This window comes from Pieris napi, chromosome Z (genome assembly GCF_905475465.1).
Source record: "Pieris napi chromosome Z, ilPieNapi1.2, whole genome shotgun sequence".
In the NCBI taxonomy this organism is placed as follows: domain Eukaryota; kingdom Metazoa; phylum Arthropoda; class Insecta; order Lepidoptera; family Pieridae; genus Pieris; species Pieris napi.
This window is the reverse complement of record NC_062259.1, coordinates 13,212,013-13,225,866: the sequence shown is the minus strand read 5'-3', so window position 1 is coordinate 13,225,866 and position 13,854 is coordinate 13,212,013. Positions and strand designations below refer to the sequence as shown.

The following is a 13,854-nucleotide window of genomic DNA, read 5'->3' as shown; positions in this document are numbered from 1 at the left end:
TTATTTTATTTTATTAAGCCTAGTTTCTGGTTTCTCTTGACGTTGGATGTTAATAATTTAAAAACAAATTGCTACATTATAACCCGGAAGGCCACAATACTAACAAGCTATAAAAAACTGTACAGTGATGAATACGAATTCACGGCAATGTTAGGAATATATATTCAGTATTTAAACGTTCGGAGTGGTTCGTAATATTTCGTGAAAATTTCTGTGTGTTTGCACGCCTTCGATTTTGGCATCTAAGACACATTAGGCCATGCACATGGAAACGTCCACTGGTGCACAACTTTGGTTCTAATGCAGGATTGGGAGTTTCACGCTCAAGCCACTAGGGCCTAGGCCAACACAGCTCTTCATTAGTGATTCTAAAACTTCTCACATTTTATGTTAACAGATGGCGCTTGTGGAGGATTCCGCTACGGGAACGGGGGAAGATCCTGAAGCCCTCCTCAACGAGTGGCTTGGAGAACTCACAGTCCTAACTGCGGTAAGACAATTCTCTATTTAAAAATCTGTTTCGAAAAAAAGTTAATATACTGTGTGACTAAAGAGTTATCGCTGTCCACGCATGAAGTTTTTCTAGGTAGGCTATACAAGTGTAGAGGTGATTACACCCTGGAAAGAATCTAAGTGAAAAATATAGGTGTCTTAGTAAAGGGCCGAGAGACGTGTTGATAGTTAGGCAAGCGATTCTGATGTGTGTCACACACTAAATTGAAAAATATATGAGTTATTTTGTTTTCACCGAATAAATCTAAACATTTTAAAGTTATAACATTCTTCTCTCATGTACAGAAGTGACATTTACAGTACTCTCATGTACAGTTTTCTGACATACAAGAAGTTGCCTTAAAGATAGAGTTCATAAAAATGTCTTAAGAAAAATATAGTATTTTGTAAAATAGTAAAAATGTATTTCAACTTTTATATAAATAAAACAATTAAAACACTTTCAGTAAAACCTTAAATTCTGATCGCTCTTATCGACATATTAAAATTTTACAAGAAGAAATGTTTGGAAATATGTATCGTGATTAGAAAATAATTGCTGTGAGTAAATCCGTCCCGTTAGGACGCGGGGTATTTATTAAATAATAATTAAATAATATGGATTAAATAATTCTTGCTTTATGAACGTGATACTTGGTCGACTGTTTAACGTATAAAGTACTATTGACATGAGATCAGTGTTGCCAACTCCTAGAGAATGTTCCCCCTAGGATCAACTTCAAATACTCCTAAATATCGATTAAAACCCCTAAAGTTTTCGAATGAGAGGTAATTTTAAATTTACAGTCTCCTACTATAATATAATGTATAAAATAGTAGAAAATTTAAATCTTGAAGTAAGTATTGTAGCTTTTTGATGTTGTAGCTACGCTTGGAGTTTATCTTAGTTTGTTTGGTGGCTCAATATAAATTGTTATAGAATCGTGCGGTTTTTTACTTGTACCAATTCTTTATTAAAATCTCTGAAAATCTTGTTTTCCCCTAAATTTGGGGGGAAAACTCTCAAGTTGGCATCAATGTGCGAGATTAATGACCCCTTTTACATTTATTATTTCAAAGTAAATTTATTAATCAAAGATTGTTCTATATTTTAACTGCAATTTCGATAAGATAAATATAGCATAATTAATTATCCAAATAAAAGAAAGCTGTGCACGTGTTGTTTGCAGCCGGCCGCGGCAGGTGTTCGACCATATGCCTAGGATTTTACAAAATCGTGTTGTTTTTGTAAGCTCACGACTCAATAACTTTTTTGTACTAAGATTGTGAATCCGTTGCTTTGTGTTATAACAATTAATGCCCGCGTGGCTTAATCGGTTATATAGGTAAAACTTGTTTTACTTAATACGTTGGTGGTGGAGATCATTCGAATAATTTATTTATTTACACATCATATGTATTTCATTTTCTATATTTATCATTCATATTTTTACCAGTAATTTTCTATTTAAAAATACTTAAATAAATTACCTATTCCCTTAACAATAGTAGGTAGTTGTTTGGTTATGAGTGGCAAACAAGTATATATAATATATATATTTAAAAAGCCCACACTTTTTCCTCTTATGAAGCTTTCATTGTTCCAGGGCAATGTTTTTATGGACGAAACCCAACCCGAAGTTTTTATAGTTTAAGTAATCATTTTTTAAATATATAATCCTGTTGAATTGTTGGCTTTGAAAACCATCATTAATATGGTTTATATTTTATGCGTAATTAAAAGGGACCAAACGTAGAGACGGTCTTAGAGTTTAATGCATAGTATGTATAATGTATGTATACACTCTCTGTTTTGAGTGTTTACTGATTGATTTGAACCTTCGATGTGATCTTTTTAAGCTTTACGAAGCTCAATTATTACTGCAATTTAAATTCACTTTTGAATTATCCCGGCTAAACGCTAATTGTATCGATTCGGTGTATATTGAATTCGTCAGCTTCCACACTTGGAAGTGTGGAATCTGACGTATATTGGTATTCCATTAAACGCAAAGGTTCAGATTCGATTACGGACGGTACTTGTTTCGGTTCGATAGGGAAACTGATGCATATTGCCGTGGAGCGAGCGTATTTTTTTCTGTCGGGATAAGCAGCTGACGCCCCTTAAGAGTATAATAGTTTGGGACGATAGACGATAATATAAACCTAATGGCAAAACCTGAATACCAAAGTAAACTAATTTTAAAGTTTAAACTTGATAGAGACTCTATTGACTTTTCTATGCGCCCGTTTTCCTAAGGAAAACAACATTAGGAAACCGGCTTTATACTGAAAGATCACGCAACAGATACAGCAATTTTGAGATCAGGATTTAAATGGTAACGCTACTGGTCTTTTATAAATGACTGAGCCTTGATTAAGATATGTTGTGTAAGGTGTCTGCACTGTTGAAAACAAAAGCTGCTACGAGCATATCGTTCACGACCAGGTGATGTGGTACTTTGAATATTTAAATGAATAAATTATGAAATTGTAAAAGCCAAGGTTGGCGATTCTGCTTTAAGATTTTAATGCTATGGACGGCAATGTCCGTGGTCTTTAATATATATATATATATATATATATATATATATGCATTATTTTATTTCCGAGGTGCTAATAATTTACCTATAGATATTTTGACGAAGATATTTCAATATAATATAGGGAACAGACACCAAATACAATACATTTATTACATACTAATTTCAAATTCAAATCATTTATTCATTTAGGTAACAATGTGCACTTATGAACATCAATAAAGATATACATATTAAATGCTTCTAATTTTATATTTACTGCCAGTTCTCAAAGGGCGTAGAACGGATAAGAAGAACTGGCAATAAACTCTCCGCCCCTCTGTTTTTTGTTTTAACGGTAGTCACACGTAAATATCGCATCTTCAGGTTTTATCTTGCAAGTATTTTCTACGTCGAAGAATTGGAAGAATCAAATAATAATGCATAGAAATATTTGGTTCTGTCTTTCGAGACTACAAAAGAATACTAATAGCTGTATCCATTCACCGAAAAGTGGGTCAAGTAAATGACAAAGTCTCTTAAAATATATATTACCTCTTTATCTGATTTCTTTCTGTTTGCGTAACGTAATTTTAAAGCTTGGTATAAGATTTTTTAACTTGACTGAATAAGACGAAAAATTATTTACACCTCAATTATTAATGACTAATTAACATTTAACAATTAAGTATGATAAAAAAGGACGGCAACACACTAACATAATGGCATTCCATTTTCCATTTAAGGCCGTCCTATAACTATCGGAAAACGATTTTTTTACTTGAATGGAAATAAAACGAAAATTATTATTGAATGCGGTGTATGCGGTGTATAAAATACTACATAATCTCCTATATAGGTAATGCAATCCCGACTCGAGATCGTAAATTCGAGATAGAGTAGAAATATCAATCCAGCGGGATCCCGAGATTTTCGGTATCTCGTCTAGGTTAAAAACAAATTCACAATTTTTTTATTATGTACTGACTCCAGTTTATCTAAACTTGTTGTGATACACGTGTAAAAGGATTTTTAGACGTTCAGGAGTTTCTTCTAATTCCTCTTGATGTGATTTAATAGTTTGTGTAGCAGTAGCACTTATATTTAAATCCTCTGCAATCATAGAAAGTGGCAACTGGCAAGCCATCTTCATTTAATATTGTCGTATTAATCTCTACTTGGTTTAGTTATTTACGATATAATTGTGTGATTATATTTTTAATTTCTTTCCGTATGAGATATTTGCTTGGCAATTGGAAAGTCGCGTTGCTTTGCATTGCTCCAAATCAGCTTGCTCCAATCAGCTCCAAAAATTATACGCAATAATAAAACGCAACGTATGTTCTGCACAAACTAAATCAGTATCTCGACGGCACTCCATTGTCGCCCAAATCCCGTCAATCTCGGACGGGATCTCGTCATATTATGTTTCGGGATTGATCCCGAAAAATTCGCTGGATCTCACGGGATCGGGATCCGGCAGGATCGGGATTGCATTATCTACCCGTATATGAAGAAGACAGTTTTAATAAGAGTTCTAAAGTATACAACAAAAATATAAATAATGTAATTGCTAAAGCAAGGTGATAAAAATAATTATCACCTTTTACGTAATAAACACTTTTCGAATATTTAAGGAGCAACATCAATCTGACAGGTGCTTTGTTACCTCGACGAAAAGCTGATTATATTTATTTGACAAGAATACATTAGCGGGCAGATGTCAATGTTAGACGTGTTAATATCTTATATAATACATAATATAATAAAATCTCAGATGATTTTAATCGAATGATAATCGTAATAGAGGCTGTAATAAATAAGCGTTAATTCCTTAAACAATTCTCAATATTGATTCCGTGTTTCAAACATTTTGCTACATTTGAGTTGCGGGATATTTTTTTTATTTTTTTATTAATAAAAACGACATTATTAATGTTAATGTGTGCGTGAATGGAAGTACACACACACACACACAAATTAATATAATAAAAGCTGAGATAATTTAAATAATTAAAGAGATTTTTAAACCCGGCTTTTTCCCAATAGGCTATTTGACATTATAAAAATAAGTGTTCAGAGAAGAAGCGTTGTGGAGTAATAACTAGTAAATAAGCATTCATTTATTAAAAAAAACTGAAATATTGATTTTTACAAGTCTGGAACGATTTTCATATGTATAAAATATTCAGTAAAAGAGCACATTTAAGTCGGTTTCTCCAATTTTCATGTCAGAAAGGAAAATTAATCGTACATATAACCCAGTGCCTTAGTTTACACACATATAATATGTAACAAACTAAATACATATTAATTCTATCAACAGGTGTTCACCGGAAGGTGAATGAACATTAAATTTAATTATAAAAATTAATAATTTAGTTTATTTATTCATAATTAACAAGACCGTTGCCCTTCTCTCCTAACAAGGTGTTAATTGATAATTTATTTAAACTTACACACAAATATTTATTTACGCTTCGTTAACGTATCATACATATAAAAAACAACTTACATAGGTAAGTTATTAGGCAACGGACAGCTTTATCAAGCGATTTCTTCCAGGCAACTCTACTACCTACTTAAAAATCATAAAATTTATAAACTAAACTAAAATATTAATAAAAATGTAAAAGTAGTTAATTAATTAGTCATAATTATGTATAAGTAGCTAATTACGAGGCAGAAGAGAAATCAAAAAGCAGGATACTTTACATAAGGACTGACAGAACATTATGAGTAAGAGTTTCAAGAGATTAAAAGAAGAATCTGTTGATGTAGAAACGGATACAAGTAGAATAGCAACCTTGAACTTAAACAATGCATTCATGACAACTGAGACAGTGCATTCTTCGTGCTCAGATATCTGAGATACATTATAAACCTTGTAACTAATGTTATATATATTCAATATAAATCTAAGCTGTACATAATAATAAATAATTAGAACACTAACTAAGTGTTAGCAAAGCAGTGTGGCTTCGATCGATGACTCCAATGCACATTCTGACTATGTATGCATTTAACATTTAATCCACTTGCCTTAGACCCAAAAAGTAGACTGCGTGTGTCAGGCACAGGATGAACCTGATCACCTACTCGCCTTTTAGACAAATGATCATGAAACAGATACAGGAATGTGATGCCCAGACCTAGAATGGTTTTAGCGCCAATGTTTTTTTAGTAATATTAATTAAAAATGGCTAAATATGGATCTGTTTATCATATTATTATAGATTTTATTCTTATTACATAATTTTAACAATATAATAAACTCAATAGATAATTAATGCGTATTATATACAAGTATATATGTATATATCTACCCGTCAAGAGGTTCTGATCATTGGTACTGAAGAAAGTTAGAATAATTCTAAAAAAAAACAAATCTAAAAAACTAAACTGTATATTCTACGTTGTAAAGGGTTATAACTATTAATTATTATATACAAGTATTTAATTAATATACATAGCGGTATTGATAAGATGTAGTTACACAACACTTAGGCATGAAATAACTCTATAAAGTCACGTCGCGAGAATAAGATTTAGCTGGAGTGCAGTTTTGTCCGTAGTGTGTCTTCCATCTGCCGGTGGCAGGTGTTCTCGCCACCTGACAACCACTTTTTTCATACGCCCGCATCGCCGGAAGCTTGCGTGTGCCTCAGATTGTTTAAACGATACTATTTATACATTTTGGGAGCACAGTGTTTATGGCTAACAGTGGATATTTAAGCTCATTTACGGAATTTGGCCGATTTAAAAGGAACGACCGCGTATCTTATACTCGAACTGTTTTAACTGTATATGTATGCTAATATATATGTATGTTTGTTAACTTAAAAACTTCTGTAGCGATTACATTAGAATGCTATTCTTCCTGTGTAACAATTTTCGCCGAAATGATACAAGATACTTTATTATGAATTGAATTTATGATTTTGTTTTGTAAGTATATTTTGAGTTTCTTGCATCCGACTTGGACCACCTATTGTTTCGACATCTGCATCCCTCTAACGCAGCCTCGGTCTACCGGGTTTTCTATTGCTACCTGGTTGTGAGTTCAGTAAGGACCTTGGGGTTCTGTCGTCCGCCATTCGGTGCACATGTCCCGACCACTTGAACTTGAGCCTGTATCTTATTAATTGGACGATGTTAGCGTCGTAAGGGATTTTATAACATCCTATACTTAGTTCTTCAGAACCAAACATTTCATGTAAAAATATATTAACATTTATTAATAAAATAAATAAAAAATAGCGGTCAATCGGTTCGGGTGGGAAAAGAAAAAGAGGCAGGCAGAAAAGAAGGTGGGAGGACGATAAAAAAAAGGTCCAATGTGGATTCCAAACGCTAGCTAACACCACGATTGGAAAAAAAATTGGAGGAGGCCTTTTCAATATTTATTAAAAGTTGTTTAATTTGTTTGTATGTTATGTTTGGCTGTAAGTGCATATATATAACAGACAATAACGAATCAAGCAAACTTCTTTGTTAAAAACGAATTAAATTTTGATTAAAAATTGCTTTTTTACAATGCCCTTGTACTCTAGAAGTTCTTAACATAATTTACTGTAAAGTACATATACATTAATTACATTTGCATTGCTCATCATAGCAGTGAATCATAAAATTGTGTTTCATCATACGTTGTTCACTCTAATACCTTTCGGCTCAGATTTCTAGTACATCTAAATGTACACATATTTTTATAGATTTATTATTAGTGTTAGGTTAAGAAGCGCTGAATTATTTTACAATATTTTAACTTCACGCGACGTTAGGCAGTATTAAAATGGGTGGTATTGAGTGTTTTTAATTTTTAAAAATATCGATTATTAGGAATAGATAAGTGATGCAAACGGTTGATTTGTCAAACCGAAGTTGTTGTAGGTACCTACTATACAGGTAAATAATGTATACGGCTGTCTAATCCTGAAATATTCATTTCATGAAAATGATAATTAACACCCAAATAACGATTGTTTTATCATACGTCAAGTTGTTTTCGTCATAACGCATGGTGCGATGCCATCTTGTCTAGAGAGGCATTTGGCGGGTTCTTGAAATTACGAATTTTTAACAATTTATATAGGTTACCTAACTATGTATTTAAAAGCCAAGCCCACCAAACTTTTTAAGAAAGGGAAAATTTGTCACTCAGCGGCTGCCTTCACGGCCACAGCCTTTGAATTAAAAAACTATTTAAAATGGCCCCTTATAATGTTATAAGGGGCCGAGATACTAGAGATAATAGTAGGTACTTCGCCAAATCGTGTATTCTGGCAAGACTGCAATCTCTTTATTTGGTTAATTCAAACATGACAATTTTTTTATAAACAGTAGTTGAAGTCCAATAGTATTTTCGACATTTTAATTATTTAAATTAAATACTCGTTTTGAGACCTTGTATATTTCCGATGATTTTTATATATTTGTATTAAAATATGTCTTGTTTAGACTATGTTGTAAGCACTGTTACACAATATTTATTTATTTACACGTAACCTTACAAAATCATAAATAAAAAAATAAAAAACGACGGGTTGCACTTCGGGAGTACCGGCAGAAGTGAAACCTTGAATATTAACGTTGTGAATTTTTGATATTTTGGAATGGTTAGGAAATAATTTTGCACGAATTGCTTTAATTATCAGTATAAAAGTACTATAATTTATGTGGTATAATACAATATTTATTTATTGCGCTATCGTACACAAACATGACAATTTATATTACATTAAATACGCCGCGCCAGCTGTCTTCTCTCCATCCGACTTACGAATTGTCGATCAGGTCACGTGTCCTGACGCGAGTTTAACATTTTTTACCCATTCCAAAAAAAGTGTACAACGCCGCTAAAGAAGTTTTCACTTCAAAAAAACAAGTTACATAAGTTATTAGGCAACGGACGGCCTTGTCACTTCTTCCAAGGAAAAGTATTGAAAAATAATTAAAGAAACATCTACAGATGGTAAAGTACAAGAAGTGCATAAATAATTAACAATAAATACCATGATACTAACTATAACTAAAATAAACTAAAAACTAACACAATATTTAAGAATCAACACATTAAGAAGATTTGTCATTGGAGGATCGTAGATTAATTGATATATCGTTGACATTTAAGATATTTAAGAATCAGGTTGATTGCCCCAACCTTTTAACTGAATGTAAATTTCGTGTAACTTCTAGATACCCCAGGCATACTATTTGTCCCTCCTTTCAGAAGAACGCATTTTCACCTATATCCAGATTGAGGATTGAGGTCTGGATATCAATAGTTGCTCTCACAATTTGAAATCAATTTTCCTATAGTTTTTATAATTTAAGAATCGTTTTTTTTTTTACTTCGTGTTTGTTGTTGCCAATAATAAGTGCTTGTCACATTAGATATTGTATTTTATTTTTTCTTGTACCAATGTATCAGTGTGCCGAGCGTTGGCAAGTTATAAATAAATGAAGATACGGGCACGAGATTTAGAATGTGTATGGGTGCACTTTAGTCAGTTGTTATTTTAGACTATTAACTGTTATTTTAGTTAAAAGTTTAAATAACTAATAAAATACCCGTTTCTTACGAAGTTAACAATAGTTAATTTAATTTTCACAAGATTAAAAAACTAAGTAAAGTTAACTTTTTACAAAAGGTTTTCTATTGACGTTGTGTTTCGCTCGTTATGGCTCTTATAACAGAAATAGCACGCGTCCAAGCGTTGCGTTATTGTTAAAAGGAGGTCGTTATTGCCGTCATTTTTTACTGCATAACATTTTCACGAGTTTCGGGAGTTCTGATGCAATAAAAATTATTGTACAGACTTTTCTGGATGCTTAATACACGTTCTCGTGGTCGCTTATACTCCTCGCCGCCTTGACTGCCTATCTCCTGTCTCAAACGTTCTGTCCCTAGATGGAGAACAAAGCATACTTTTCTCGGTTAATACAAAAAAAAACTTTTCTCGTAACGCCCCAATAAATAGCAATTGTGTCCAAAATATGATATATTTTAAAAATGGTATACAAAATAATATATTAAGTACATATATAGTCCCTCTCACAAATACACACATATAAACACATGCCACACCAATTTTATAAGCATTATATTTTGCAAGTGTTTACCTATGGGTGTGAATCGTGGGAGGTCACTAACGAAACCTCGCACCTCAACAGCTGACTTCGCCACATTATGGGGGTCTACTGGCCCGAGAAGACCTCTAACGAGCAACTTTGGGAACGATTCCTTTTATATCACCAAGCAGGCCATTAATTGGAACCCGGAAAGTCAGCTTTCCCAAGCAAACCTGGCTCCGTAAAATTGCCGATGAGGCAAAGAGAGCCGGAAATACTTGGAGCGAGGTGAAATACGAGGCTCAAGACACACGCGATGGAGACCAGCTGTGGATGCCCTCTGCCCGATTTAGAGGTTATAGGACATTAACTTAGTAAGCATAGGGCGTTCATCGTAATGATTGGTTAATTTTACATTTGGTTTTGTAATTTTTATAAAGTTTGCTACCTAAATAAATAATTCCTTAAATATAATGAACTGTGTATGCCTATAGTTTAGAATGTATAAGGAAACAGACTAGTCAAGGTTAGCGTCAATGCTCCATTTTTTAGAGCATTTCATTATGACGTTCTTCAAATCTAGTCCAGTCACTCAAATTAAAAAAAAACTGTATTAATTTATAATTTATCTAAGGTGTCAAATGAGTATTTTAAAAAAACTATAATAAATTTAAAAAGTTATAGGCAGAATTTCCAGGAGGTATTGCGTTGCTTATTCGTGGAGCCAGGAAGGACCAGCTCTTGGTTCACCGGTATTATCTTTTATATTTATAATGTATGCTTAATTATACAATATAATTAATTTTTAAATAAATATAATACACAATATAATTTCGTGAATCGAAATCGTTACTCGCGCAAGTCACCACCCTTAATTTTATGACAGAAATTCGGGAGTGGCGGGATGTGGGGCGCGGGCGAAAATGCGGCCCGGGTCGCGGTACTCACGCACTCCTCCGCATTGTAGTGTTACCGTTTATTCATATTTTACCGATCCATAACCGAATTATGAAAAAAGGAATTATTGCTTTAGTAAACAAATTTTATAATACAGTCTTACAAATTTAGCTATTATAAGGTTCAAATTAAGACAAGTTGAGCAATAGTCTACCTGATAAAAAACACCACGAAGGTATTATTACAAATCGGCAACTCGGTTTAATACATGTAATAAGGATACAGAGGAATGTGTAGTGGCTAAATTCAATAATATTGCTTCAAATTACTACTTATATTTCCAGTAACACATCGCTGTATTCTTACATGGCAATTTTGCGTTTTACTACACTAGCAACACAGTTTCCATGTGCCGTTTCAAACTTCAAACTTGTCATCATTCGCCGGGCGCGCTTGTAGTACACGTGAGGGGTTAGCATTTAGCGCGCGACGCGCGTGTTCTCCGGTCCAAGCTTCGGGTTCGGGCCTCGGGCTTATGATCTCTCTGTCCCACGGCAAGTTGCGGGACAACTTCCTCCCCCCTACCCCGCGCCAACACCGTATTACAACTTTAGTTTTATCGGAGTCGTTGCGTACCAAGCACGCTACTCGTTTACGATACCCTTTTGTTCTGCTACACTTATATCGATTGTGAAAACGAAAGTTTTGCAAATATTGACAATATAGTGAATGGGCCGAGGTCAACTAGTGGTAAACCGAAGAACTTGAACTTAAAAGCAGTGTGTTTTTGTCAGTCTCGAGCGCTCTACTGAGGAAGTTCTTCCGTGATTTATGAAAAAGCTTGGGATAACGGAGCTTTTATTATCCGCTGTGCGGTGACTCATCGAGTGCAATGTGATTTGTGTACGAGAAATGATGGACGTAGTGAGTGAGTCTAGCAAGTGGCGTGGAGGGTTCCTCTCCACAATAAACAGAAGTTTTCGCCTCAAAAAGTTAAATTCTCCGGTAGAAAACAAGACCATTGAAATGCCTACGGTGAGTAGAGTCACGGCGCCGGTCTGGCGCCATATCTCCCAGCAGCTAGCCTATATTATAATATACGATAGCTCTCTACTTAACTTGTAGTGAAAGCCGAGTATTTTTAGAACGTAGGGTTAGATAAAATGTCTATTTCCTGGCTCATGGCTGGTTACATGCGTCGTATTGTTGTAAATATATTCCTTGCATAATTAAAGTCAAGGGTTCATTGTTCTAAAGACAATGCGTCCTGGCTGTTTTAGGATGTTGTCATTGTGTGTGTAATTAATTCTTAACGCATTTGGCTGTGTGCGACTCCATATTTATGGTTTTAGATTAATTCCTGGGGCTCTGCTGGGATCATGTGTGCTTGACGTGTTGATAATAATTTATTAAACCTTAAAGTTATGTCATCGGAAGGATGAGTTCTTTCTTTATTAGTTTTGGTCTTCATAATACATTTTTTGCCTTGCTGACCTTGGGTTACTTTCGCCACGGGCACATAGGTACATATTATTCATAAAAAATAATTAATCCAATTGTACCGTTTTATCCTTGATCAGCCTGTTTACGACGAAAGAGTGCATTTAGACTGATTTGTTTTTATGAAAACGGGAAGAGTATTATCAAAATTATTATTATTATTTATTAATACACAAAAGTCACTCATCACCTCTTGGGGAACTTAGCCTAGTCCTCGTGGGTTTCTATCTCGAACAGATACTATCCGTTTGTATTGCGATGAGTTTCATTTTAGTACGTTTTATAAGAATATGATTCGCAATAAGCATTTTAGTTTAGTAAATAAGAAAGTTATTATACGATATGATACTGATACGGACAGTTCTCTTATAGTTAGATATTCAATACGTCGAACTCATGCATAATCATACTTTCTTAGTATCATATCACAAAGTCAATGGTACATATATTATAATAATTATCAGAATCCTCTTCGTAGGTTTAGTACCGAAATCTTGAATTCAATTCTTAAAGGAACTTGCCTTGGAATGCACAGGCACCTAGTTTTCTATTAACAAAGTAATTAAGAACAATCAAAAGTGCGTGCGTTTCAATTAAATGTTGACTATATTTTCTTCTTGCGTCTCCTCATTAAACACTAGATACCGACTGTAGGTAGTTCGGTAATGGTTTATTACGTCAAAAATTTATCAAAGACTCTAACATTTATTACAAAACACAACGGATTTTAACGCGACAGTTCTCAAATGAGAGACAATCCTCAAGCAAGTTTAAAGTAATTGTTACCACGTCTTAAGTTCAGAAAAAGTAATAATTCGCGAATGTCCGGTATACTTCTATAGAAATATTGCTTCACGTCCGAGGGGACAAGGTGAATCACTTCATAAAATCAGGTTAGCGTGTTCTTATCTATACCACTTATCTTTGCAAAGTATTGCACTGCAGAACCATTGTATGAACATGGCGGTCATAAACCAGCATCGTAAATAATAATTACACATTTCAAACAGCTAAATGTTCAGGTCACCTAAATATTAACTACAGTTAGAAAGAAAGAAAAATCTTTATTATTCGTAATCAAAAGGGATGTGTAGTAGAAGTGCACTAGCTCATAGAATTCCCTGTGTCCTGGGCAGCTTTCCATTTAACATAATGAATTTAGGTACTTGACGTAATTAAGTCTTCATAACACTTACATTTTATAATTTAATAAAGATAATTTTGTTTACAGTTAAAATAATATAAATTACGACATAACATTTATTTATGCCGTCATTTATATTTTAACTGTAAAATCTTACTTACTTAAATAGAAACGCCAATTACAAGGTTTACATAACAATTATATAAAGAGAATACGTGTAGGGTT

The 13,854-nt window shown here is 33.6% G+C and overlaps 1 protein-coding gene across 5 annotated transcripts in view; it reads left to right on the top strand.

Moving 5' to 3' along the window:
- The window catches only part of LOC125062383 (amyloid beta A4 precursor protein-binding family B member 1-interacting protein), a 66,435-nt gene that overhangs the window by 38,919 nt on the left and 13,662 nt on the right, over nucleotides 1-13,854 (top strand). For 2 of the 5 annotated variants that reach the window (XM_047668269.1, XM_047668268.1), the window contains one exon: nucleotides 398-490. In XM_047668269.1, coding sequence (XP_047524225.1) covers nucleotides 398-490 — 93 coding nt within the window. Of the gene's footprint in view, nucleotides 1-397; nucleotides 491-11,470; nucleotides 12,021-13,854 lie in introns of those variants that run through there. The other 3 variants (XM_047668267.1, XM_047668266.1, XM_047668270.1) reach the window with 2 other exon arrangements.